Below are 26,769 nucleotides of genomic sequence, written 5' to 3'. Positions count from 1 at the left end.
TATAAAAAAATATTAAAATTTTTATATTATTTGTTATAATTGAAGTGATTTCACAATAAATTATATATTTTATGCACTCAAATTAATAATTATATTAAATAGAATTTTAGGATAATTTTGCCTATTTCGGTATTTTCTTTAAAAATAATAGAATTTATTATTAAAAATAATTTTTTATATATATCTAATTTTTTTAAAATAAAATGTACATAAATTTTTTCGAACAATCAGGTCTCATTTGGTTATGCAGATGAGATGAAATGTTTTATTAAAAATTAAATATAATATTATTTTTATTTTAAAATTTAAAAAAATTAAATTATTTATTATATTTTATATAAAAATTTAAAAATAATAATAATTATAAGAGATAAAATAAAATAAAATATTTTAATTTTATGTAACAAAGCAGTCCTCAAACACTCCATGACCTAAGCAATGACGAAGAGGAGGTTGGATAAGGATATTTCAAGTTATTATGGTATTACAAAGCTATTGTAAAGTCGTAAATTTATAACGAAAAGGAAAAAACATCCTACTTCCTACTATTACTAAGAGCAAAAATTCTAAAACAGGACAGATAAGAGTAGTGGCTTCTCTCTCACTTGTCGCATCTTCTGCCCTCTCTCTCTATATATACACACACGTCTGAGACGCAATGAGACATCGAATCTTGAGTACAGAAACACTACTTCTAAAAAGATGGCACAAGCAAACGATGTCCAAATTCCAAGGGTGAAACTGGGCAATCAAGGCCTTGAGGTAACTCCCAATTTCATTCCTTGCGTACCCGTTTCAATTTTATTTTTCAAGAATATTCCACTTGCATCTGCTCAAGTCACATTTCTTTGAATACCAATCTGCATAGTTTGAGATCCTAGAGTCCCAAGATTTTTTGAGAACTTTGTAGACCAATGATGACAATTTTGCCATCAGATTGTTATTAGATTGTGATTAGTTTGTTGGAATTCCTGATTTGATGGAACTGGCAGTATTGAATAGTTTTTAGACCATTTTTATTTGGTTGAGATGATCTTTGATGGACAAACTTCCCAAGTTTTTATTTGGTGGAGGTGGTCTGTGATTGTGAAAATGCTATATGCATGCGTGTAGACACAGACATATGAATGGTTTCAAATGAAAAACTATGTGAATCCTTCTTTATGCATTGTTTCGTTTCGTTTTGTTTTTCTATTGCAATCAATCGATTTAAATAGTGGCATATAGTCCCATACGGTGAGATAATGACATTATGACACAAGAAATGATGAGACTAGTTGGGAAACATGTATTTCTTTCTGGTCCCAAAATCAGCATAAACATGTGCTGCAAAATTTACTTTTCGAAAACAAAAAAAATGGTAGCCGAAGAAGTGAATTCGTGACCAGCCCATCATGTATTTGACATAAAAAATGTCAAATGGATGCCATTCACTGATATCTGAAAGCTGACCTTGTACCATCAGCACTAAAATTCATTTTCTTAAACAGAATTAGTCTGAATGATGATAGTATTATGTCCCTAGCCATTATCTTTTGGAAGACATGAATTTACTACTCATTAACCATGAGTTTGAATGTGAAATCTCTTATCTTTGAATGAAGGAAAGGATAAAAGAAAATTAAAACTGATTTTGGGAGTTTCCAAGTTGCTTTTCAGTGATCAGGATTTTCATTTGTTATTTTTATGAAATTAAAGCTCTTGTAGATAGTGTAGAGTTTGTACAAGTTAACTATTATGAGAATATCTATTTGGAGACCTAGAAGAGTGCACCATAAATTAGGAGCAATTTTCATCCGAAGCTATTTAGTTACAGGGAGTTTGAGATTAAGTTTTTAGTGAAGTTTTAAAATAAACTGGTCTTGGGCTGTTGCTGCAATAATGATGTCTTCTAAATAGCTCAAGAAGAACATCCTACTGCTGGCTGCAGCAAGAGTTGCATCATCTCTAAGAATGTTTCCTATGGTCAAATCATGAGCCTGCAAAGGCCGAGCTTCTATAGGTGCTTTTAATTGTATCAACCTCAGGGAAGAGATATGATTTAGTAGGAGGTAATCTATATAAACTTTGGCATTGTGACAAAACCCCCATGACATTTTAGTGGAATGAAAAGGCAGTAGTGTTTATGGACTTTGTATAGATATAAATTTTGCTAAACGGATTGAGGTTGTCAAACTATTGAGGTAAAGTTTTAAGTCCTAATAGTCTCGTACTACATTCAATCAAAGGAGATCATGTGGAGTTGCTGTCTTTAAAAGAGTAGTTATTATTCTGTAATCAACGAACACCTCTTCCTTCACCAAGCCTCAATATAAGTTTGGACCTGCAGAAATAACTTCTAATCATGGAAGACCTATTAGTTGATTTAAGTGAAAATATATATCCTTGTGTCACTAACAAGTTCTGGAAATCATGATATTAGTCTTTCATAATGTTCAAGATGCAGAATGGGTTCTAAGTAATAGTTTTCTTTATTGGAATAATTTTTTGGTGCTGTTTATCACTCCAATTCATTAATTTTGACTAAATGTTGTTCATTTATTTTTAATTCTTATTTCTTTTGTTCTTTTATTCCCAGGTCTCAAAGTTGGGGTTTGGATGTATGGGCCTAACTGGAGCCTATAATTCTCCTCTCTCTGATGAGGATGGAATCTCAGTAATAAAGCATGCTTTCAGTAAGGGAATCACTTTCTTTGATACTGCCGACGTTTATGGGCCTCATACTAATGAAATTCTTCTTGGGAAGGTGTTTATTACCAACTTTTACTTTTACTCTCTCAAGAAGTTGGATTTTTTTAGTAGTAAACAGAGAATAAATTTGTGGTTTTTTATGTTGTTCTGTTGTCAGCAAATTGATTGTTAACATTTGAGGAACGCAATACAACTTTGTGACATTAACTGAAAAAATTATATATCCTCCAGGCCTTGAAGCAATTGCCAAGAGAGAAAATTCAAATTGCCACCAAATTTGGCATCCAAAGACCGGTATTTTCTCGTATGGTTGTGAATGGTAGTCCAGAATATGTTCGCTCATGCTGTGAGGCAAGCTTGAAGCGCCTTGATGTGGAATATATTGATCTGTATTATCAGCACAGGGTAGACACAAAAGTACCTATAGAAGAAACCGTAAGTGAATTTTTCTCTGTTTCAGCTAGATGTCTGTAATGGGTGGTTTTGCTTCTTATTTTTTGTTTTGCAGTTTGAACCCGTCAAGTATATTGGTCTATCTGAAGCCAGTAGGTGGCAAAACTCATTTGGTGCATCTTATTGGTTTGTAGATTGGTGAACTTAAGAAGCTGGTAGAAGAGGGAAAAGTCAAGTATATTGGTCTATCTGAAGCCAGCCCAGACACAATAAGGAGGGCACATGCTATCCATCCAATCACAGCTGTACAAATGGAGTGGTCTCTCTGGACTCGTGATCTCGAGGAAGAGATAATTCCACTTTGCAGGTTTGATCAATTTATAGCCCACGTATTTACAAAAGTTTGTCTCATGTGTGCTTTCACTTGAAAGAAACCTTCAAAGAATTCCTTACTAACGTGTTTATCCATGCTTGATATGAGAAATCCCATCTCGTTCTACTTACTTGTTCAGTAGCTATTGTCTGTTAAAGTTCTGATTTGGACATTAGATTGTTTGTATTTTAAATGTGTTCTGTATCCTTTGGTTTCTGATGGGGTGTGTGTGTGTGAGAGAGAGAGAGAGATTATTGCTTGTATTGAAGGTGTGTTTGTGTATATTTTGTATTTCAATATATTATAATCATCTTATCTAGAATTAGAACAATACTTTTGTGCATGCAGGGAATTTGGAATTGGAATAGTTCCATACAGTCCTCTTGGTCGTGGTTTTTTCGCTGGCAAGGGAGTTGTTGAAACTGTTGCCACAAATAGCAACTTGGTATCGATTTCCCCACTATTTTTCCCCTCCATTTTTTAATTTTCAATGAATAATAATTGCCAGCATAATTCTTCTTGCAAGTATGATATTCTTCTTTCAGCGGTGCTTTACTCTTCAAAGTTGATTTGAACACACAATTTATGCATATAAAAATGTCCATTCAGTTGCCTTTAGAAGCACATCATTCTATCTGGTATTACGTATTTTTCTTAAGTTACATTTCTTTCTTAAGAGAATTTCTTCCTCAAACAACTTTTCATGTAAATGCATTGTTTTTTTCTTTTCTTATCGTCAAGTTGTTATGATTCATTTACCAATATTCTGCACTTTATTTGAAGAACCCTCTTACTTGAGGATTTCAGGACTTTTGCCTTTGGGCAAAAATGTTACCATAAATAATAAAATTTCTCAACTGAATCCAGTTCTTTTTGGTTTAAGGTCAATCATCCTCGGTTCCAAGGTGAGAATTTGGATAAGAACAAGACCATATATACTCGAATAGAAAGCCTGGCTAGAAAGCATGAATGCACTCCTGCCCAGCTAGCACTAGCATGGGTTCTTGAGCAAGGGGACGATGTTGTACCTATACCTGGTAAGTGACTTTCACCTTTTAGCCCTAATTAGTTAAACTGATCTAAAATTCGTTTGGTTTGATGTTTTGCTTACAAACTTGGTGGGAGAAGAGAGACAGAGAAAAACAAATGCCTGAAGTTCTGTCCAATGCTATTAATACTGTTTCCTTTCCTAGTGTCTTTTTCCTTTTTCCTTTCTTAAGCCGCTCAAATCCAAGTCCTCCTCCATTACCCTTTCCATCAATTTTGTAAACAGAAAATTTAATTCACAGTTATACCCTAGTAGTTTCCTTGATTCTCACTTGTGATAGAGGAATACCCTCATAGTTCCTCTCCTCTCTATCCGTTATATGTTCTAATGGTATTAGATTCCGTTTTCGTCGAGTGTGTTGGAAAATGTTACAAGAAGGAATAGCATGAAAGAGAGTAAAAATTTATGCCAAAGCCATGCATTGATGAATTCCATAGTTAGGATGAAGAATTCCTTTATCTCCCAGGTGAAATTAAATTTGCTTTTTACAATTTCTGCTTTTATGCAGTATCTTCCTCTCTTTCTCAAATAAATTACAATACTAAGCTATAAGTTTCCAATCATATTCATTTAGTACACACACACACAGTAGCTTCAGATTCCAGAACCCTTTTGAACTGTTTTGCTGGATGAATTATCCGACGTGCCAAATCTCCTCATGGTCCAAGGAGTTTTAATGCAATTTCTGCAGGAATTGTGATACTAAAGCATATATCACCTTTTAAAAGATCAAAGCAAGTTGAGACAATATTACCTGCATTTTCCTCACCTTTCATTGGCCTTGAACTTTTATAGGGACAACCAAGATCAAGAACCTGGATAACAATATTGGCTCTTTGAAGGTGAAACTTACAGGAGAAGCTCTAAAGGAGATATCTGATGCTGTGCCTATCGAAGAGGTAGCTGGTGGTAGAAGCTTTATAAACGCGGATCATTTACAATGGAAGTTTGCCAACACTCCACCAAAGAATTAATACTCTTCTACTCTCTTATCTCTACTTACACTTCAATGTATCATCACTTGGATAATATCTTGTATGTTAATAACTAATTGTGCCTTTCACGAGCCACAATTATCAACATGATTATGTAAACTGTTTGAGAGTGATATTATTTTTGCTTGCTTTGTATCACACGTTATTAGATGTTTGTTCGTCTTCACTATATATTTTTTTAAAGCTTTATTTTAGGCAAAAACAACACCCAAAACTAAAAGTGACTATCTTTTCCCACATGGTAGCATTATTGGTTCCAGACGCAGGATAGGTTGGTCCTCACATAGCTCAGCCAATTACTTCTCAGGCAAAGTCACCACAAGCAACCCTTCTTCCTCCACATTTCCCACATGATATGAGACATGAACTGATTTTTCATCGTTGTCAAACATTGCTTATATCGATGATGACCTAGCAGGGCTTCCGGCCACCGTGCTAGGGACAATCATGTTTTCCAAGTTAATACAGATCAATTCAAGGCCAAACATCCTAGAGGGTTGTGCTAACTTTCCTTTCTCTATCTATTAAGCTGTCGATCGTAAGGAGTTTAGCTTGCAATATATTTACATACACATTAAATAACATAACTCTTAAAAGATAAAATAACGCTTGAATTTGGAACGCGCTGCCTAGTCGTGTACTTGGACCTGTGTAGAATCCACCAAGAACCAAAAGTAACAAATAATAACCTAAGCAATGACGAAGAGGGGGTTGGATATGTATATTTTAGGCGTGGCGAGCTCTCATTCTCATTCTCATTCTTTTGACTGTTACCAAACAAAAAAATCTTGAAAAGGTAATTTCTAGATGTATAAAGAGATTATACAAAACAAATTTATAAACTAATATGATTCAATGTCAAATGTTAAATCTAATCTAAATTCCAAGGGTGAAAATAGGCCATCAAGGCCTTGAGGTAACTCTTTTTTCAAGCATATGCCGGGCAGCATTTTTTTTTTAATGCCAAATCTGAGCATTTCTTTTAATCAAATAAGTTTGCCGGATTGCCCATATCAAAGAGTTATGATATTACTTATCTTTAAGCTTTAATACTCAAAGACACGCACAATTATGTGTTATATTTCAAGTGATTTTTTCTATCAAATATTTAAATGATAATCAAGTAAAACATGTCATATCAAGTGACATATATGACTTATAATGACAAGAATTAATTAGCTTGAAAAATATATTTACTCATTTTAGAAAAGGATAGCTCTTACTCATTTTAGAAAAGGATCGCTAAAACTCATTTTAGAAAAATATATTTAAATGATGGCAAAAATGATCGCAAATTGGCCAATGTAAAGGAGCAACATTGGCCAATTTGCGAAAGAACCCCTTTTCTCTAAAACCCTCCCCCTTCTCTCTAAAGTTCCCAAAACCCCAGATCGGTTGGAAGGGGGGAGGGGGGGAGAGCTTTGGCTCCTCGCCCCCTGCCCTCCTCTTTTTCTGCTCTGTCTTTTTATTTTTGTGTAGTGTTTTTTTTGTTTTACTTTTGTGTTTTTAGGCCGAATAAGGGAGGATCGTCGTTCGAGTCTTTCTAGCCATCACATCTCTACATGTGCCCCTCCGGCATGACGCCCAGCCGTTGATCTTCAAAACCTCCAAATCCGGCGTCCATCGGAGTGGAGCATAGTCCGCACGCGCGGGACGAAGTTCCGGACATCGTTGGCGCGTGGTCTTCACGCGCCACCAAGATGCCCTCTCCCGACGCCACGCTCGGTTTCTGTGGAACCTCTAACTCCTGGACTTCCAAGTCTGACCATCGGCCCTCCTCCCAGCGTGAACAGTTTCTGCACGAGCCAATGTTGATCATTGTGTATTGTTCATCCGTTTTTATTTTTTGTTTATTTCTTGTTGTCTGTTTCAGTGCTTTGTGTTTGTCTTGTTTCTGTTTTTAGTATTGTTTTTTTGCTGACCGGAGTGAGGTTTGGGCCTTTGGATCGGACGTAATCCGGGGCAAGTGTTTTTCAGAGTGATGGGTGATGCTACGGCCGGTGATTGTACAGCCAGGCTATTGTGGTCCGCACGAAAGCTGTGTGCTAGTTCCACCAGGGCTGGAGATGACGATGCTTGCGGTGGGCATGTCGTCGGGGGCCTCACCAGTGCTTGTGGTCTTGTAGTTGTTTTTGTGGTTATTTGTAGTTGTTTGTTGGCTTTAGTTTTTAATAAATAGGAATTAGGCTATTGGATTTGATGTCCATAGCAGTGTCTCGTACTCTTCTTCCCTGGGAGGATAGAGAGGGCCATTAAGTTCTGTTTTTACAGAGCGCTTTCTCTGTTATAAGAAAGTTTATTAAAAGTTAAGACAATGTCTATCACAAAAGAATTTGTGAGTGGAGAAGCTCCAGAGCTGTTGCGTTAGTTGGCTTATAGACTGGATTTTCTATGTATTAGATTTTCTTGTATTGATAAGTCACATTTGTAACTTCGGTTCTTTAATGAAATGAGTATGTTTCTATAAAAAAAAAAGGATCGCTTTTTTTTTTTTCTGAATTTCAGTCTGATCCAAAAAAAATAAAAAATTTATACTTCAAATATCATTGAGTTATGTTGCTTCATATAATCACTTTTGCGTACCCTTTGTGTACTTTACTAATGTGATTGTTTAAAAAAAGTTATTTTATATTAAAAAAAGTGATGCAACCAATCACATTAGTAGAATGCACAAAAAATACGCAAAAATACCTTCACATATATAGGAAATAACGGTATTTAGGTGATTCGGTCCACGAGCGTCTAACCAATTGACTTGACTTGAGCCACGTTGTGAGTTTGTTGAGTGACTTTGAACTGGGCTTTGGTTAATTTTATTGGCATGGGGTAATTGGTATTCATTACTATTCAGCAACTTTATATTTACAGTCCATCTCAATTTATCTCAACTCATCTTATTACTATTCATTACTATTCAACAACTTTAACTCACAAATTTCATTACTATTCACAACTCATCTCATTACTATTCACAACCCATCTCAACTCATCTTTGAATTCAAACGACATCTTAATTTTTTTTTTTGATGATAATGACGACGACGAGGAGGGAAATTCTGATTTCAGATTGTAATTAGTTTCTTGGAATGCTAATTTTTATTTTATTTTTTATTTTTATATATTCCTAGGTCTCAAAGTTGGAATTTGGATGTATGGGCCTGACTGGAGCCTACAATTCTAATCTCTGTGATGAGGATGGAATCTCAATAATAAAGTATGCTTTCAGTAAGGGAATCACTTTCTATGATACAGCTGACGCTTATGGGCCTATAAGGAATGATGATAGAATTCAAACAGCTGTGCTTCAATCAAGCAACACAGCACAAGATCAGCCGTGCTTCAATCAAGCAACACAGCTCAACACAGCACGTGATCCCAGCAAGTCAACTAATGGCTATACTTAGGAAATAGATAAAATCTGTCAGCTGTATATAGCTGTGTATTTAATTTATATTTTCTGTATAGCATTCTTTCTATATTTTGTACACTTTCCATAGATGGATCAGCTTGTATATGCTACTATAAATATGGAATGAAAGCACACTCTCTATCTCAACTCGTGAGATAGTAGTTTCTCAAAAACTTCTTTATGGTATCAAGAGCCTATACAGGTTGATAAAGAATTGTGTTTTTTTTTTCCCCTTTCTATGGATTCCTCTGCATTCTCTGGTTCTTCTACCAACTCAGACCCTTATCCTTACCCAGTATCACAAAATGTCGCCAATTATGTATCTCTCAAATTGAATTCAAACAATTTTCTGCTTTGGAAAACACAAATGCTAAACATACTCGAAAGTTATGATCTTCAAGGATTCATAACAGGTGATGTTTCAGCACCATCTCAATTTCTTCTAAATGACTCATCTCAGCCTAACCCACTATATCAAAAGTGGCGCAGGTCTGATAGATTGGTTAAAGGCTGGCTTACAGCTACACTTTCTGAAGAAGTGTTAGGCATTGTTGTTGGTCTAAACACAGCTTCAGAAGTGTGGAATGCTCTTGTTCATGCATTTGCAAGAGTATCCTCTGATTGAAGTCTTGCTCTTAAGCACAGACTCACCTCCATCACAAAAGGATCTGATTCCTTAAGTGATTACCTAAGGAGGTTTAAGACCATCTGTGATGAACTTGCTGCTATTGGCAAACCAGTGGCAGAACACAAGAAGTCTTGGTGGCTTCTCAATGGCCTTGGCAAGGAGTTTGAAGTTTTCACAGCAACCATGCTCAGGCCACCAGTTCCAGCATACTCAGAAGTTGTCACCCTCTTGGAGAGCTACACAGACAGGTATAAAATTGATGCTACCCCTTCATCTGTGGCCTTTTATGGACAGAAGTCCTATAAGCAAAAGAAATCCAATGCAAATCCTGGCTCCTTTACATCAAAGGGTTGTGGTTTTGTACAAGGACAGTCCACTGGCTCCAAAACAAAGGCTGAACAAAGTTTTAACAATCACTCTTGTGGCTCCCCTTCCAACTTCAAATCTGCAAACAAAGAAGAAGTTTTCTGCCATATTTGTAACAAAAGAAATCACACTGCTTTAAGGTGTTTTAATAGGTTTAATCATTCTTTCACAAATGATAGCCTCCCTCAAGGTTTTGCAGCATTCAAAATGGAAGACAACTCTGAAAATTCTACATGGAATCCTGACACTGGTGCTATTGACCATATGACTGCAAATGAAGGTATTCTTCACTCACTGACTCCTTACACAGGTCATGATGGTATAATGGTAGGTAATGGGAAAGTATTACCTATCACACATGTTGGTCAGGCCATGGTTGGCCCCCCTACATCTCCGATTATCTTAAATGATGTTCTTGTAGTACCTGCTATAAAAAAGGACCTATTGTCTGTTAGCAAGTTAACTACTGATTATCCTCTGAAATTTGAGTTTGATGGACATGGTTTTGTGATTAAGGACAGGGTAACACAGAAGATAGTGGCAATAGGAAGGAACCAGAAGGGGCTATACACTTTTGATGCTGCCTCAAGTTTTCAAAATAAGGAGAGCTTCTATTCCTCCAGATTTCGATCCACAAATAAAGTTCAATGGCATCAAAGGCTTGGACATCCAAACTCGAGAATTTTAGACTTTCTCTGTAACAAAAAGTTTATTACTCTTGAGTCAAAACAAACTTCTACACAAATTTGTACTTGTTGTCAAATGGGGAAAGCCTCCAAGTTGCCTTTTCTTTCTAGAGACAGCACTGTTAATGTTCCTTTTGCAAAAATCCATTGTGATTTATGGGGACCAGCTCCTACTCCTTCTAGGGAAAAGTATAAATTCTATGCTATTTTTGTTGATGAAGCAACCAAATTTTCATGGCTGATTCCTCTCAAACATAAATCTGATCTCCATTCTGCTTTTGTTCAGTTTCACATGCTTGTATAATGTCAATTTGATGCCAAAATTCGTGTCTTCCAAACTGATGAGGGTGGTGAGTTGAATAACACCACACTCCTTGCATACCTTCAAAGTCATGGCATCCTTCATCAAGCTGCCTGTCCCAAAACACCTGAACAAAATGGAACAGCAGAAAGAAAGCATAGAAGTATCACAAACTTAGGTTTGACTATGATGTTTCATGCTAAACTCCCACCTAGGTTCTGGCTAGACTGTTTTTCTACTGCTGTTTTCTTGTTAAACAGATTGCCAACTCCTGTGCTTAACATGGACTCTCCATTTTTCAGACTTTATGCTAAACACCCTGATTATAGCATACTTCGAACTCTAGGGTCTAGATGTTTTCCATATCTTGGAGAATACAGGTCCAATAAGCTTGAACCAAAGTCTTTGCCATGTGTCTTTATTGGCTACAACAACAAACACAAAGGCTACAAATGCCTTTATCCACCAACTGGTCGTATTTTCACCTCAAGACATGTTGTGTTTGATGAATCTGTCCTACCTTATTCTAAACCAACACTCCTCTATGACTCCCCTAAAATTGAGGGGGAACTTTCAACCTTCACTGAATGGCACCAGGATATTTCTAAAGAACCTGCAAAGCAGCCATTGCCTTCTGCTTATGCTTTCCCTACAGCCATTCAAATTGAGACCATTTCCCCCTCATCTCCTATGGATTCAAACCCTATTCCACACACAGATAATCTGCCTCTCTCATCACCACTCATTTCTGTTCCAGCTACTGAGCAGCCAACTCCTCCACCTCATCCTATGCAAACAAGGTCTAGGTGTGGTATTCACAAACCCAATCCTCGATATGCAAACTTGCATGCTCTAACTCCTATTCCTTCTGAACCAAAGTCCATAAAATCTGCACTCAAACATCCTGGTTGGTCTGCTGCAATGGAGGAAGAACTTGATGCTCTTGCCAAAAATGATACTTGGCAATTGGTTCCAAAAACTGAGGGGATGAATATAGTTGGTTGCAAGTGGGTCTATAAAACCAAACTAAAGGCAGATAGCACTCTTGAGAGACTTAAAGCAAGACTGGTTGCAAAAGGTTTTAGTCAAGTTGATGGGGTGGATTTTACAGAAACTTTTTCACCAGTGGTCAAACCTGCTAGCATTCGAATTGTCCTTACACTTGCCACTGTTAAACACTGGAAACTGCACCAATTAGATGTTAAGAATGCCTTTTTACATGGTTTTCTTAACACTCCTGTTTACATGGATCAACCACCTGGTTATGTAGATCAAAATAGATCTTAGCATGTGTGCAAGTTAAACCGAGCATCCAAGCTCCAAGAGCTTGGTTTGATAGGCTAAGTGACTTTCTTTTGCAGCTTGGTTTCTACTCAAGCTCGGCAGATCCTAGCCTTTTTATATGTCACTCAGATCAGGGACTCCTTATTCTTCTCCTTTATGTAGATGACATGGTAGTGACTGGTGATAATCCAAAGAGAATTCAATGGTTGATATCTCAGCTCAGCCAACAATTCTCAATCAAAGATCTGGGTTTTCTACATCATTTTTTGGGAATCCAAGTTCTTAAAGTGGGTACTGATCTTTTTCTATCTCAGCACAGGTACATCATGGACTTGTTGACTCGAGCCAATATGCATGAATGCAAACCCTTGGCAACACCTATGCCTTCCAAAGCTCAACAATCCACTGCCTCTGAGGAGCTGTTTCATGATCCAACAACTTATAGAAGTCTTGTGGGTGGTCTGCAGTACCTCACATTCACCAGACCAAACTTGTCTTTTAGTGTGAACTATGTCTGTCAATTCTTGCAAGCACCAACAGTGCATCATTTCCAGCTTGTCAAAAGGATCCTCAGATACTTGAAAGGCACTGCACACGTAGGCATTCACATCATGTCCAGCAGCTCACTTGACTTATATGGGTTCTCTGATGCAGATTGGGCAGGTTGCCCAACCACAAGGAGATCCACCTCAGGCTATTGTACCTTTCTTGGAAGCAATTGCATCTCTTGGAGTGCAAAGAAGCAACCAACAGTTGCAAGATCAAGTGCAGAGGCAAAGTATAGGGCTATGGCAGCCACTGCAGCTGAATTAACTTGGATTTCAACTCTACTCAGAGACCTTGGAGTGCCCTTACTGAAAACACCCTCTCTTCACTGTGACAACATTAGTGCCCTGTATATGACAGTCAATCCAGTTCTACATGCTAGAACAAAGCACATAGAACTTGATTACCATTATGTCAGGGAAAAGGTGGCACTCGGCTCCTTGGAAACAAAATTTGTTCCCTCTCTTGCTCAACTTGCAGATATCTTCACAAAACCTTTGCTCAAAAATCAATTCAAGTTGTTGCGTGACAAACTTGGTCTTTGTTTTCTTCCACAGCCAAGTTTGAGGGAGAATATAAGGAATGATGATAGAATTCAAACAGCTGTGCTTCAATCAAGCAACACAGCACAAGATCAGCCGTGCTTCAATCAAGCAACACAGCTCAACACAGCACGTGATCCCAGCAAGTCAACTAATGGCTATACTTAGGAAATAGATCAAATCTGTCAGCTGTATATAGCTGTGTATTTAATTTATATTTTCTGTATAGCATTCTTTCTATATTTTGTACACTTTCCATAGATGGATCAGCTTGTATATGCTACTATAAATATGGAATGAAAGCACACTCTCTATCTCAACTCGTGAGATAGTAGTTTCTCAATTTAGGGCCTCATACTAATGAGATTCTGACTGGGAAGGTGATTGTTACTGATGGAAATTAAATTTGCAGTTTTTCATGTTGTATGTTCTGTTGTTAGCAAACTGATTAACATTTGAGGAACACATAGGTAGGTTTGGGACACAAGACAAAACACAAAATTCTCATCTCATCTCATCTCATCATTACACTTTTTTCAAATCTCCATTTAAAATATAATAAACAATTCAACTTTTTCAAATTCCAATACACCTTTTTCAAATCCCAAAACAATAATAATATTAAAACATAAAATTTTAAACTTCAAAACAAAACAAAAAATTCTCATCCCACCCCCCAAACCTGCCCTTAACTTACTGACATTAACTGATCAAACAACTTTATATCCATCCTTCAGGCCTTGAAACAACTGCCAAGAGAGAAAATCCAAATAGCCACCAAATTTGGCATCGAAAAAGCAGTCATTTCTCATATGATAGTGAATGGAAGTCCAGATTATGTTCGCTCATGCTGTGAGGCGAGCTTGAAGCGCCTTGATGTGGCCTATATTGATCTGTATTATCAGCATCGCGTAGACATAAATGTACTTATTGAAGAAACTGTTAGTGTTTCAGCTAGATGCAGGCCTGTAATGGGCGGCTTTGCTAATTATCTTTTGTTTTTCAATCTGAAATGGTCGGTTTTTATTGAAATTCATTATTTCAGTTTAATTATGATGGGACTTAGGTGGCAAAACTCATTAGATATTGGTCTATCTGAAGCCAGCCCTGACACAATAAGGAGGGCATATGCTATACATCCAATCACAGCTCTACAAATGGAGTGGTCTCGCTGGACACGTGATATTGAGGAAGAGATAATCCCACTTTGCAGGTTTGTTCAATTTATAGCTCAAGTATTTACTAATTATGTTATCCAGAATTATGACTTGATGGTTTTGTGCATGCAGGGAACTTGGAATTGGAATAGTTCCATACAGTCCTCTTGGTCGTGGCTTTTTTCCTGGCAAAGGAGTTGTGGAAAGTTTGGCCACAGATAGCAGCTTGGTATAAATTTCACCAATATTTTCCCATCCTTTTATATATTAGCTTTTAAAAATGTCTATTCAGTTGCCCTTAGAAGGACTTGATTCCACACGGTAATAATTCTTTAGAATTGCTACACACTGTTGTGCAGAATGTATTATCCGGAATTTAAATCTAGAATCCAGAGCTCAATTTACACTGCGATTTCTGCAAATTGTGATACTAATGCATGATTGCTTATATCTTCTTTTAAAAAATAAATCTAGTTGGGACATTCATCTGCATTTCCTCGCTATTCACATTGGCCTTGAACTTTTTTAGGGACAACCAAGATCAAGAGCCTGGATAACAATATTGGCTCTTTGAAGGTGAAACTTATAGGAGAAGCTCTCAAAGAGATATCTAATGTTGTACCCATCGAAGTGGTAGCCGGTAGTAGAAGCTATACAAACTTGGATCATTTAGAATGGAAGTTTGCCAACACTCCCCCAAAGAAATGATCCTCTTTACTTACACTTCAATGTATGTTTGCTTGGATAATAATGTCTTTTTAGTGAACTGAAGTACAAAATTTATGTTAATGACAAATTGTGTAAGGCATTCTACACAATTAGCAGCATGGTTATGTAAACGTTTTGAGAATGATTTTAGTATTGTTTGCCTTATATCACATGTTATTTGATGTTTTAGACTTTTGTTCACCTCTATTTTTAAGGAACTTGTGGAATAAATTTTATTTTTTAATGTTATTGTTAATGTCATGTTTCACACACCTTTGGGCCAAGTTCCGACAACTCAGGTATTCAAAAACGAGCTTGCAAAAGATAGAGAAGACTGCGGCCTAAGAGGGCGGCTTAGGGGCCGGGTAACCTCCAATGCCAAAGTTAATAAATATTCTTGGAAGTTTATCAATAATTGAAGGAGTCTAGGGATCAGAGATATATTCTCGTACCTGGGATTTGCTATTTATACCATACGTCTGGGAGAGCATATCGTGACTGCTCCCATGAAGTCCGCGTTCCTAGTATTGTTCCTTGTGTTAGAATCTTCAAATGCGGCATGGCTTCAACGACGGCGTTATTAATGTGGCGTGTTGCCTGGGTGGTGGAGCCATTAATGCGGCGTGGTTCTCCGACCTCCTTCTCTCAGTTTGTCTCCCCTCTGGTCCATTTATACCTTCTTTATCAGTAGATCGATGGCTCCTCGTATATCATGCATGTTGTGTGGGTGGGTACTTGAGGACTGGAGACTACTCGAGGAGTCCTCAGATCGACGAATCTCATCCCCTGCAACACCATTCCTCCTGCAGGTTGTGGTCAAAGGAGCTTTCCTGTGGGCCAAATTAGGGACTATTTACCCTGGTCTAGGCTTTTGATCTTACTTCTTTTTAATCCACAGACTTCTTGGGTTTAGTGGGAAAAATTCCCTTATAGTTACACCGCTAATTCTCACCGGACGAGTATGGTGGGAATTCTTTCATTAACTGAACCCGCCTTATTGCTAAGGTCGGGATCCTTATTATGTTGCTCTGAAGCCTGGGGAGGCTCCCGTTGATTGGAGTTTCTAGTAGCATTCCAATCTTCCTTGATGGACTCACATTTTCATAACGTCTTTTCAAGTTCATTAATGAGGGGGTGTCAGGTGGCTTTTTGTGTTTGCATTGCTTCGTAGCCTACATTCCCAGAATTTGATGTGGCGCATACTCTTGTTGCCTTGGTGAGTGAGAGTTTAACCTTCATTTTCTCTTTATATAACATGGGAGGGGGGCGTGGTTCCCACCTACTACGCTGTGATTGTCCCGCTATTTTAGTTCTTTCAATTTTTCTTTCCTCTAACTAATCTTCTTTGCTACTTCGTATGCTAGTGATGATGGCCTCTAAAAAATCCATTCAACCCAATGTTTTCGGTGTGGGCTCTGTTGATAAAGGGTCGTTGTTTGGGGGTAGCGAATGGTGCTCAACTACCACCAAATCAACGTTGGCCTCCTTGGCTCTCACTTACCAAGTACTGGAGTTTGCCTCCTTCAAAGTTCCTAGCCCTGACGAGGGTGCCGTCAATTCAAAGGGTTATTCCACCAAGGTGGCCCTATACCCATCCATGTTTGCATGCAGTCTGAGGTTGCCATTCCCTCTCCCCGTTCGTGACCTTCTAGACCACCTAGGTTTGGCTCCTTCCCAACTGCACCCGAATGCTTGGAGACTGCTGATGTGCTACAGCATTATCTTGCGGCACGCTTTGTTGGAATCCTTCCCGAATGATGCTAACCTTACCGGTTGTGAATTTCTTCTTACCAATAATGTGCTACGGCAAAAGGGGAATCTATCTAGTTTCAGAGTGATACATGCTCTAATCACCCTAGAGCTGAGGTATCGCAAGGTGAAAGACTGGTTTCCCAAATTCTTCTTCGTGTTTGGCCTTAGATGGGAGTTTCCGGTAGGCTAGCTAAATCACCGTGAGTTTCCAATATGGACGAACTGGGGAAAAATCCCAGAAGACAAAGCTATGCGTCCATCAGCCACCTCTTACGAGGCGCGGCACATTGCAATTGTACGAGAATGGGTGCAGAACAATCCTGAAACCCTCATTTCTGAAGAGAGTTTAAGAAGCTCTCTGCATTGGAACCGACCTCAAATCCCTTTGGCTCAGTAGTGTTCTTTAGATCTCCCTCCGTCGGACAAGGGGAAGAAAACCTGCCAAGGGAATGCCCTAAACGAGGGCAGGCCTTCTCCTGGGGCTCAAGACTCCTTATCCCTAGGATCGGCTATCTTGGAGGCCAACCACCCCATTGCTGTGTCGGTTCCAACGCCTTTATTAGTGGTCACTGTTGACGCGTCCGGGGTTGAGGTTGAGATGGACGCACTCCTCTAGAGCATCTTTGTGACCACTAATCCTGACAAGGGACAACATTCTTCTTCATGGATCTTACCTCTTTCGTCTCTTTCGATCTTCAGTAGTCATTCTCTTTATGCTGCTGATGAGGGGCATCAGCGGATACTGCTAGCAACCGCATGGAGATAGAGGATCGTACAGCAGGCAGGGCCCCATTCTGACATGGCAGCTCGTTGGGGTCTAAAAAGTCCAGCTGCAGACCTTTTTGATCGGGCTGAACATAGAGGGGGGGGGGATTCCTTTTTGAATATCTTAGCCGCTAAAGGTCCGAGGAGTCCAGTCATCGACCCACTTATCCAGGTTGAGTTTCCCGAGAAGGATGGTTCTGCGGGTGTTATAGCTTGCGAGGGTCAGCATGATGAACAGTCCACCAAGCCGAGTACCCAGCTAAGGGTGATTCTCTTCTGGATGTTGCAATTGGCCTTAGTCTGGTGGATTTGAGCGGAGACCCGCTTGTTCCCTCTGAAGTCTCTGCGGAATTTCTTGAACTCGAAGCCCTGCAGGCGTTCTCCTTTCATTATCCCGTCTGGCCACAGAGGAGAGCCAAGAGGAGGCCATTGGTCGAGTCGTCAAATGGTTGTTTGGATTTTTCCACGAGGTTCGATCGTTCTTTTCCTGCCTTTTTTTTCCCTTATTTTCCCTTCCTTTCCTCTCTCTCTCTCTCTCTCTCTCTCTTGTCGCAGGGTACTTCCCAGCTTGCAACTTTCATCATGGATGATCATGAGGCAGTTGTGCAAGATAACTTGGATCTTTGCTCAGTGGTTAGAACCTCCCTTGATTGTGCTCGCGACAAAAGGGAGGAAAGGGAGTTGTTGATGCAAGAGCTAGAGAGGAAGCAACTCGACCTAGCGGACGGGCGCAAAAGGGTAAGGATTTGGAGCATCACCGGAGGAACTATAAGTAGAAGTCACGGGAGGTGAAGGCAAAATTGGAGTGGCTTAATCAAAGTTTTTGGGATGATTTATCTTAAGCACAAGAGGAAAAGGTGTAAATGGAGCAGCTGAACCAATGTCCTCAGGATGTCACCCTCTCCCTACAAACACAGTAGAAGTGGTTCCCAAGACTTTGTGACGAAGTGTGGGGGAACGGGGTCATCGAGGGTCGTAGGTCAACGTGGGCATTCCTTTTGGGGAGTCCGGAGCTGCGTTCCAGATCTTTTACCATGTACCTTCAGAGACTTGTGCTTGCCGATATTCCCACCAACGGGGTGGGTTTCCAAACCAACTGTAACTTAGGTAGGAAAGTGAGGCCCGATGCTTTTCCTAGTCTGATTGTTCCCTTACCAACCGTTGTGGAGTCAGGCAATCCTGCTGCTGCTGAGATCGGTGTCCCTGGTGTTGAGATTTAAAGGCTTCATTGTTTTGTTCTACTCTCCTTTTTTTTTTGGTGCCCATATGTATTCGCACTTTGTCGCCCAGTGACTTGTGTGTGTATATATATATATAAATATATTTATATATATTGACTAACATACATACCTTATTCTTTATGTCTTTTCTTTGTCTCTTCTTTGCTTTGGTGGCCGATCTGGGGAGTTACGATAAAGGGGTTTGTAGGGCTCCTACCCACCCCACCGACCGGTTGTGCTGTGCTTACTTTTAACCGCGATGTACTTTTTTGTTTTGAAAAACCATGCTCGGCTGGGCTTTCTTCATTATATTTTGCTATCATGATTATTTAGGCAGTCGTAGTCTGTGGCTGGGTTCAAAGATTCTCAACCCACCCCGCTGACATTCGGTTTAAACCCTCCGACCTCGCTAGCTGTTAGCTCCTTTTCTTTTTTTTGTTCCATTACCGCCCATCTTTAATACTGGCTTCTTTCCTCCGTCCTTCCGCACACATTGATGGAGAGTTGTTTAGACAGTTTGGATCCACTATTGCCCTTCTTTGTTTGTATCTTTATACTTCTCTTAGGCTCTTCTGTTTGCATCGTTTCATGCTTATAGTCCTCTCCGTGTGCTATTGTTGCTCCTGCTTGTATATTTTGTCTCGATATTTGGCGAGTTTAGAACCTCGGCCTACTTCTCGCTTGCTGATGCTTCTATGGCTTTTGTGGGATACCACTTCCCTTCTGGAGATTCTTCTTACTTTGAGCAGTCGAGAGACTAAGCCTGCACTCTGTTGGTGTAACGCCCGTCCTTGTAGTGGGACTTTTTATAAAATAATTTTAGAAAAGACGACAGGAATCACCGTTTGATTTAAAAATTTTGCTTTCATACCTAGGGTGCAAGACTCTACGTTATAAAATAAATGTGCTTTGAGAATAAAATAGGTTTAGAGCGGAAAACATTAATTTTAATAATAAAAAAGTCTCTCATACATTTAGACACTCATGCCTAGACTTCCGTACTCTTCTCCATAGGCCGTGTCCGTCCTAACGCGTGCTTCCCATTCAGTCCTTGTGGGGGAAGGGGCATGCATAAAAACTAAAATGAGTCAATGACTCATAAGTATTACTTCATACAATTAAAATATAACAACATAGGTTTTCATTCATGCATTCATCATTCATACGTACTATACGTACATGCGTTCATTTGAAAACATCACTGGACGGGGTTTTTCTTTAAAAAGGGGGCTTTCTCTTTGTAAAACGTTTCTCCCGTCAGTGCCTTCATTTCTTAAAGAGTGCGATGCATTCATACATTCATACATTCATTCTTATAATTTTCATTGGCCGGTACACACCGTTACGCCCTCTGTGTTGGGGTTAGCGGTCTTCCTTTAGACCCGGACTCCGCTCGTGGCCACGGGTTGGGAATCCCTTTCATCGGGGCAGCACTGGGTGCACTACCAGTACTACTTACCCGGCATTGCAATCTGCCCATTCATTGGTATCCTTTCCATTCATTCATGTGGCCGTTACGTCTTTTTATACATTAAACGTTCATTTCATTCAGTCCATTCTTTCAGTTCAGTCCTTTCATTTCATTTCACTTTAGTCCTTTTCATTTAGCAGTTCATTCATGGAAAAACGTCATTTAAGAGCATGGGCTTAAACATCATCTTTCATGGCATCCATAAAGCATTAGTTCATAGGGGCATTTTAACATCAGTTCATAGGAACATTTTAAAACACTTTCTTTACGTCAATCAAAGCATCAGTTAAAGCTTGAGGCACAAGCCTTGACATTTCTTTTATTTTCTTAGAAAATACATACAATAGATACTGCATATAGTCATCCATTCACATGCGTGAACTTAATACTTTTGGGTGCGTAAAACGGGGTTGCTAATAAGGGTCATACATACGTATACCTTTGAACACTTATACTTAGCATGCTTTCGTAAAACATCTTTCGTGTCGTAAAGAAAAAGCGTTTCATTTTCGTTTCTTGTATTTTAGAAAACTCTAGAAAAGTATGAACACAATACTTACCTAGACTCCATGCTACTTTCATATCATGCAGTCCATTCATGTATGTGTCAAATGGCAACCTACGTGCATACACATAACCTTCACGTCATTTTCTATCTAATGCATAAACAACTTAAACTAGAAATAGAGCTACACTTCACTTGGAACACTCTCATTCTATCTCGTGCTCTTACGTGTCCTTTACTATGCTAAAACCTTCGGGGACTACTTACGGTCACTACCTCTTCCGAACTCAACGTTCTACTACGAGTGTTTATCCACTAGGGTGAACCCATGATTCACCTTAGGATTAAGATACTAGGACCTTCGTCTTATTCTTCTTATTGACCACATTCCGACGCATGATTCCGACCGACAGAATCACGCATCCCAATCCTAGACAATACACCCATCATGACCTTCATGCATCTGAGCTCACACTAAATCCTCATTCCCATCTATACACGCCACACGCTCTAAGCCAACTCTGAGGCTTAAGCACTGTGTAACCATGCTTAGGACAGATTACCCATTACATATGGTGAATCCGTCTGGTATATGTGTCTCACCAGATTAAACACGTACCTTACCCCTTCATCACCTAAGATCAACATATAACACATTGATCACCTGCTTGTGTAAACAAGCACCATACTCCGATATCAACCTTCTCTTAACCCAGCTAGCATGACTCTTTATGCTACCCATCCCTTTTGACAGTTCATCCCAACACTTAACACGACAAGACTCCGTTCACAACCACGCCTTACGTCACGTCATATAGCTCGAGATTACTCCCAAGATGCACCGTGACCATGTCAAGTCACCTGACATCCTGCTACACCATTTCTACGCTAACTCCTAACTCATCACGAGTACGGTTCCTCACGTACTCTTATCACGTCGTGACATCTCGTCACAATCCCTGCTACGCCATTCCTACGCTCACTCCTCACCTATCATAAGCACGACTGCTGATAACCATGTCACTTCGTGACATTCCCCAATCATGCTTTCGCTGAGCACTCTTACACTTGTTCTTGTACTTCACCCATACTCCCAGCCATAAGTCAACTACACGATGACACCTGTCACCTCAGACTACAGGCCACACCATAACTACTTGGGACCACTGTTCCACAGTTCCCGACACTACTCATTACGCTCTACGCCCATCAACCACACAATCATCATTATCTCCACGACACGCCACGCGATGTGTCGCTGCACCTCTTGGAGTATACTCCACGTGTACTCCTTCTCACACGCTTCGCCACATCACCACTATGACATACACACTATACGGTGCATCACTCCATCACATGGAGTACACTTCGCGTGTACTCCCTTCATACACGCTACACCACACAGAGTACACTCAGCATGTACTCTTCCCATCCCATAATACGCCAGGAGGGTATATTTTACATATACTTTCCTTATCCCACACTACGCCACAAGAGTACACACTCTCTTCCCAATTCTCATGACGCCATGCCACCATTACATCACATATTCCAAAACCACACTACACAGCACAGTCCAAAACACTTCACAACACACTTCCCAACTACGCCCATTCATTACACAGAATGCCCAACACTTCATTACACAGCACATCACAATACAACAAACTCCACAATACTAACAGCACAGTCCATAACCTAATCAACTAATTAACATCTAACATAAATAACGAGGGATAGAGGGTTATACCATCGATGGGGTTTACCCGTGTGTTGATCGCTGGCTGTCACGGTTGATGATGTCGGAAGGGTCGTATGTGGCGGCTAACCCACGTACAGTGGTTGTCCACCATGTAAAGTGGTGGTTTGGGCTTAGGGCTCGACTAGGGAAGGCCAAGGGAGGCTAAGGGTGGTCTCATGGTGGCCTCGTGGTGGCGGTGAGGGGCGAAACTTGGCGGAGCCTTGGGTTTCCAAGGGAACTCGTGTGTCCCAAAGTATGAAAATGGAGAGGGAATGGTGGAGCTACGGTGGCGAGGTGGAGGCGGCACGGCGGCTTACGACGGCGGATTGAAGCCAACGGTGGAAGGAGAGTTCGTGAGAGAGTGAGAGAGAGTGGATATGTGTGAGGGGTAGATCGGGGCTATGGGTGGTCGGGGTAGGCAGATGGTGGCCAGAGGAAGCTCCGGTGGTGGTGCGGTGGCTTGGGTAGCAACGCACGGCTGTGCAAGGGTGATAACCTGTGCATGTGAGGGAGAGTGCTCGTGCGTGTGAGGGAGGCTATGGGCCTCTTGCCAAGGGGAGGAGGAAGAGGGAGGAAAGGAGGAGCTCGTGGCAATGCTCAGTGACCATGGTGGCTGCGTACAGCGGCGCTAGGTGTTGGCACAGTGAGGCCGTGTGTGTATAGGGGAGGACGACTACGAGGTGGGAGCCGGGTTTGCCGGTGGGAGCTCGCTAGCAAGAGGGGAAGCTGCCGGTGGTGGAGGTGAGATTGGGCGGCCCACGGCGGCGCTGAGCTGGGCTATGGAAGAATGGGTGAGAGGGGGAGAGGCGTACGTCATACGCGTGAGGGAGAGGGAGGAGAGAGAGAGGGGAGGGAAAAGTGAGTTTGAAAGAGAGGGGGCTGGGCATTTAATCTAGTCCCTTCGTTTTGGGATCTACAAAACGATTTAACGATGAGTTTTAAATACTTATTTGAAAATACGTAAACATTAATTTAATTAAAAGTACTAAGAGGAATTAAGGTAGAATATTATTTAAACTAAGCTTTAGTTTATAAAATAATATTCCTTCATCATTAATAAAATGATGAAGTCTTATTTAGTATCTTTAAGGAATAAAATCATTTAATTTAATTAGAGTTTTAAACATAATTTTAAATCACATAGTATTTTAAATAACTGGAATAATTTTAATAAATGATATTAAAATGATTTCTGACAATTATAATATTTTTGGAGAGCTCCAAAAATATTATAATTGTATTATTTAAAATCAAGCTTAATTCAATAACGCTGGAAATACTCCATATAAATATTTCCAGTGCATTTAAAACACTGGGTGTACTTTAGAAATCACATAATATCTTTTAAAACATGCTATCGAGGTTTGACACGCATAACGAGGCTCACAGTCACTAGAGAGAAGGGCAGGTTGTTACATAATTTCCGTCCTCAGAATTTGCTTGCGTCAGAAAGAATAAGCGTACGTCAGAAGGAAAGAGCGGATTGTTACAGTTGGGGAGAGGTCAGGCTACCTAAAATTAGCCTGCCCCTTTTGGTTCCCCAATGAGGTAACTTCTTCAGACAGCTGCCATAGTGGAGGTCCACTCTTCCGTTGTGATAGGAGTTGGGGTAACTTTTTCGGGCTGCCTTGAGGGCAAGACTCGTTCTCTTTTGCGGGAGGGATAGCCCTTGGGCCGACCTTTCCCTGTAAGGTCCCACAGAGAGGTAAGTCATTCGGCCAGTCTGTTACTCGTCTCGCTCCCGCTCGTTGAAATCACAGGGAAATGCAACATTTTGGGCCAGGCTAGCGCTAAACCCACTCTTTGCTCGTAGTGGAGGTTGGGGTAAGTATTCAAGTTACCGCAAAGGCCAAGCCCGCTCTTCTCTATGGGGGACAAGGTAACCTTTAGGCCTACCTTTCCCCATAGTATCTCGCAAGGAGGTAAGTTATTCGGCCAGTTTGTTACTGTATCTGCTCCCACCTTTTGGCATTTACGAGGAATGTATAGTTTCTGACTTCGAGTAGTTGAGGACTAACATGCACTCCATCGTGGGAAGGGTAAGGCAACCTTTAGGCCTACCTTTCCCTCTGTTGTCCCACGAGGAGGTAGTTAAAACAGTGGCGTGGCTGATCTTCTCTTTCATCATGATAGGGGTCAAGGTAAGGTAAGTTATTCGTACCTCCTCGGGCTGGTCTACTCTTGCCCGCCTATCATTCTTCATGGGTAGGTAAATTGTTCAGGCAGTTTCTTTTGGTTCCATTCCCGCCAGTTGACATCATAGGAAAATGTATGTTTCGGTTAGGCTGGCGCTGATTCCACTCTTCATTGTGGTGGAGGTTGGGGTAATTTATTTGGGGAGTTGTGAGGCCAATCCCCTTCTCCTTTGCGGGAGGGATAAAGCCACCTTTGGGCTGACCTTTTCCTATAGTATCCCATGGGGAGGTAAGTCATTCGAGCAGTTTGTGACTGGACTCGCACCTACCTATTGATGTTCATAAGGAAGGTAAGCCTTCATTTTCGGGCCACCAAAGGTTGACCTGCACTCCGCCATGAGAGGGATAAGGCAACCCTTTGGCCTGCCTTTCCTTATAGTGCCTCATAAGGAGGTAATCTGTTGATGACCTTGTTTCATTAGCCACACCCCCCCCCCCCTTTTTCTTTTGCTAATGCTTTACTGGTAATATGAAAGTATGGGGTAGATGTTTGGCATTGTCCTAAAAAGTGGCATTTTCATTAAATATAAAAAAGTACATGCTGGGTGAACAGGTATTGTAAAATTAAGGAAAATACAATCTCAAGCAGGGGAGGTCCTCGTCCATCCTTTATTCTAAAGTCGTGCACCGCCCCTTCCCCTTTCGAGACCGGCTGGGTGAGTTTTAGATGGAGGTCAACCGTGGCTTCTTTGGCAAAGCCCGACCTACTCTGTCCTGGTAATGCTATTTGAGGCAGGTCTTCCATCATTCTGTTTTTGCTCCTGGACGTAGCACTCTTGCTAGGACCTATTCTCCTTAGACTTCCCCCACTTCTTGGGGAGTCAGGAACTTCATTTTGAGGTCGTAGGTCGATGTGACGACCTTTAAACTATTGACGGTGGGCCTCCCAATAATAGCATTGACAATGACGATGTCTTCACTACTAGGAAGTCAACCATGATAGGGGCTGTGCAGGGGCTACTTCCCATGAGGATGGAGAGCGTGATAGTCCCAATGGCTTGACAATGCTTCTGGAGAAACCTTTCAAGGGCATAGGGGCGGGTTGCAACTAGGTGGCCTCTATGCCCATTATGGCGAAGGCTCCCTAGAATAGGATGTCTGCAGAACTCCAGTTATAGATGAGGATTCTATAGGTGGTAAATTTGGCGACAAGTATAGTGACCACTAGCACATCATCGTTGGGGTATAGGACCCCTTCTTTGTCGGCCTCCGAGAATAAGATTGTCGAGTTAGGGTCATCCCTCAGCCAAGTACACCTTGTGGTATCAGACTCGTCTGGTGTGTGCCATCCTGTGTGACGAGGTAACACCCCTGCCCGCGAATCCTCCAGCTATGATTCGAATTTTCCCAAGAGGGGGTGCTTGCTTTGGCGAATAGGAACGACTTGGCAATGGCTCTCTTATCACCGATTGCCATTGAGGGTTGTTTGCCCGCCTGTTCTAGTTGCCTCGGTTCTGACTCATTTCTCTCGACCTTCCCCTTTTCTCTTGCTTCAGTCTCTAGGCCGGGAAGTGAAGTCGCTTCTGCTTCTTTGTATATTCCCTCCTCCCTTGTGGGGAGAAGTAGTCTTCGATATTGTGTGAGGTGGACCGATGGTACATGCACTAGCGACGCTTTGTACCCCGATCATCTTCCATTTGAATGGGGAATGTGGGCCTGTCATATCGTGGTCCAGGTCCCTTTGTCGGGACTTCCTCTCACTGTTTTTCTTGGGAGCCCTTCTCCCATTTTTTGTAGGGCTTGGCCTTGGTTGTGACCTTCCCCCTCTTCTCTACACGCTCCACTTCCTTCCTTCGCTACTCCTTCAATGCTCGGAGAGTGTCTTTCGCGTTGATGAAGTTGTCGGCCTAGTCCATGAACTCTTGCAATATAACTGGAGTCCTTCTAGTCAGCTCCGCCATAAACTGGGATCGTCGCCAGACCCCTCCCAAGAGCACTGCCAAAGTTATCTTCTCATCTTGGTCATCGGTGGTCATGCAGTCTTTGTTGAACC

At 40.8% G+C, this 26,769-nt stretch overlaps 2 protein-coding genes across 2 annotated transcripts; both read left to right on the top strand.

Annotated features, from left to right (window-relative positions):
• Positions 1-546: 546 nt before the first annotated feature.
• LOC108984452 (probable aldo-keto reductase 1) lies at positions 547-5,666 on the top strand. Its single transcript, XM_035695380.1, has 7 exons — positions 547-762; positions 2,579-2,746; positions 2,923-3,126; positions 3,279-3,451; positions 3,806-3,902; positions 4,341-4,494; positions 5,301-5,666. The coding sequence occupies exons 1-7, from the start codon at positions 703-705 to the stop codon at positions 5,477-5,479; spliced, it is 1,035 nt and encodes a 344-aa protein (XP_035551273.1). The 5' UTR covers positions 547-702; the 3' UTR covers positions 5,480-5,666.
• Positions 5,667-6,380: 714 nt separating this feature from the next.
• Positions 6,381-15,127, top strand: LOC108995236 (probable aldo-keto reductase 1; the record flags this gene model as incomplete). Its single annotated transcript, XM_035695833.1, has 7 exons — positions 6,381-6,416; positions 8,629-8,763; positions 13,610-13,642; positions 14,000-14,222; positions 14,346-14,475; positions 14,552-14,648; positions 14,996-15,127. Coding segments are annotated over 7 exons (786 nt in total), but the record flags the coding sequence as incomplete, so codon positions are not given.
• Between the last annotated feature and the right edge of the window lie 11,642 nt (positions 15,128-26,769).

This window comes from Juglans regia, chromosome 11 (assembly GCF_001411555.2).
Source record: "Juglans regia cultivar Chandler chromosome 11, Walnut 2.0, whole genome shotgun sequence".
In the NCBI taxonomy this organism is placed as follows: domain Eukaryota; kingdom Viridiplantae; phylum Streptophyta; class Magnoliopsida; order Fagales; family Juglandaceae; genus Juglans; species Juglans regia.
The sequence above is the reverse complement of the archived record's forward strand: the minus strand, read 5'-3'. Positions and strand labels throughout refer to the sequence as shown.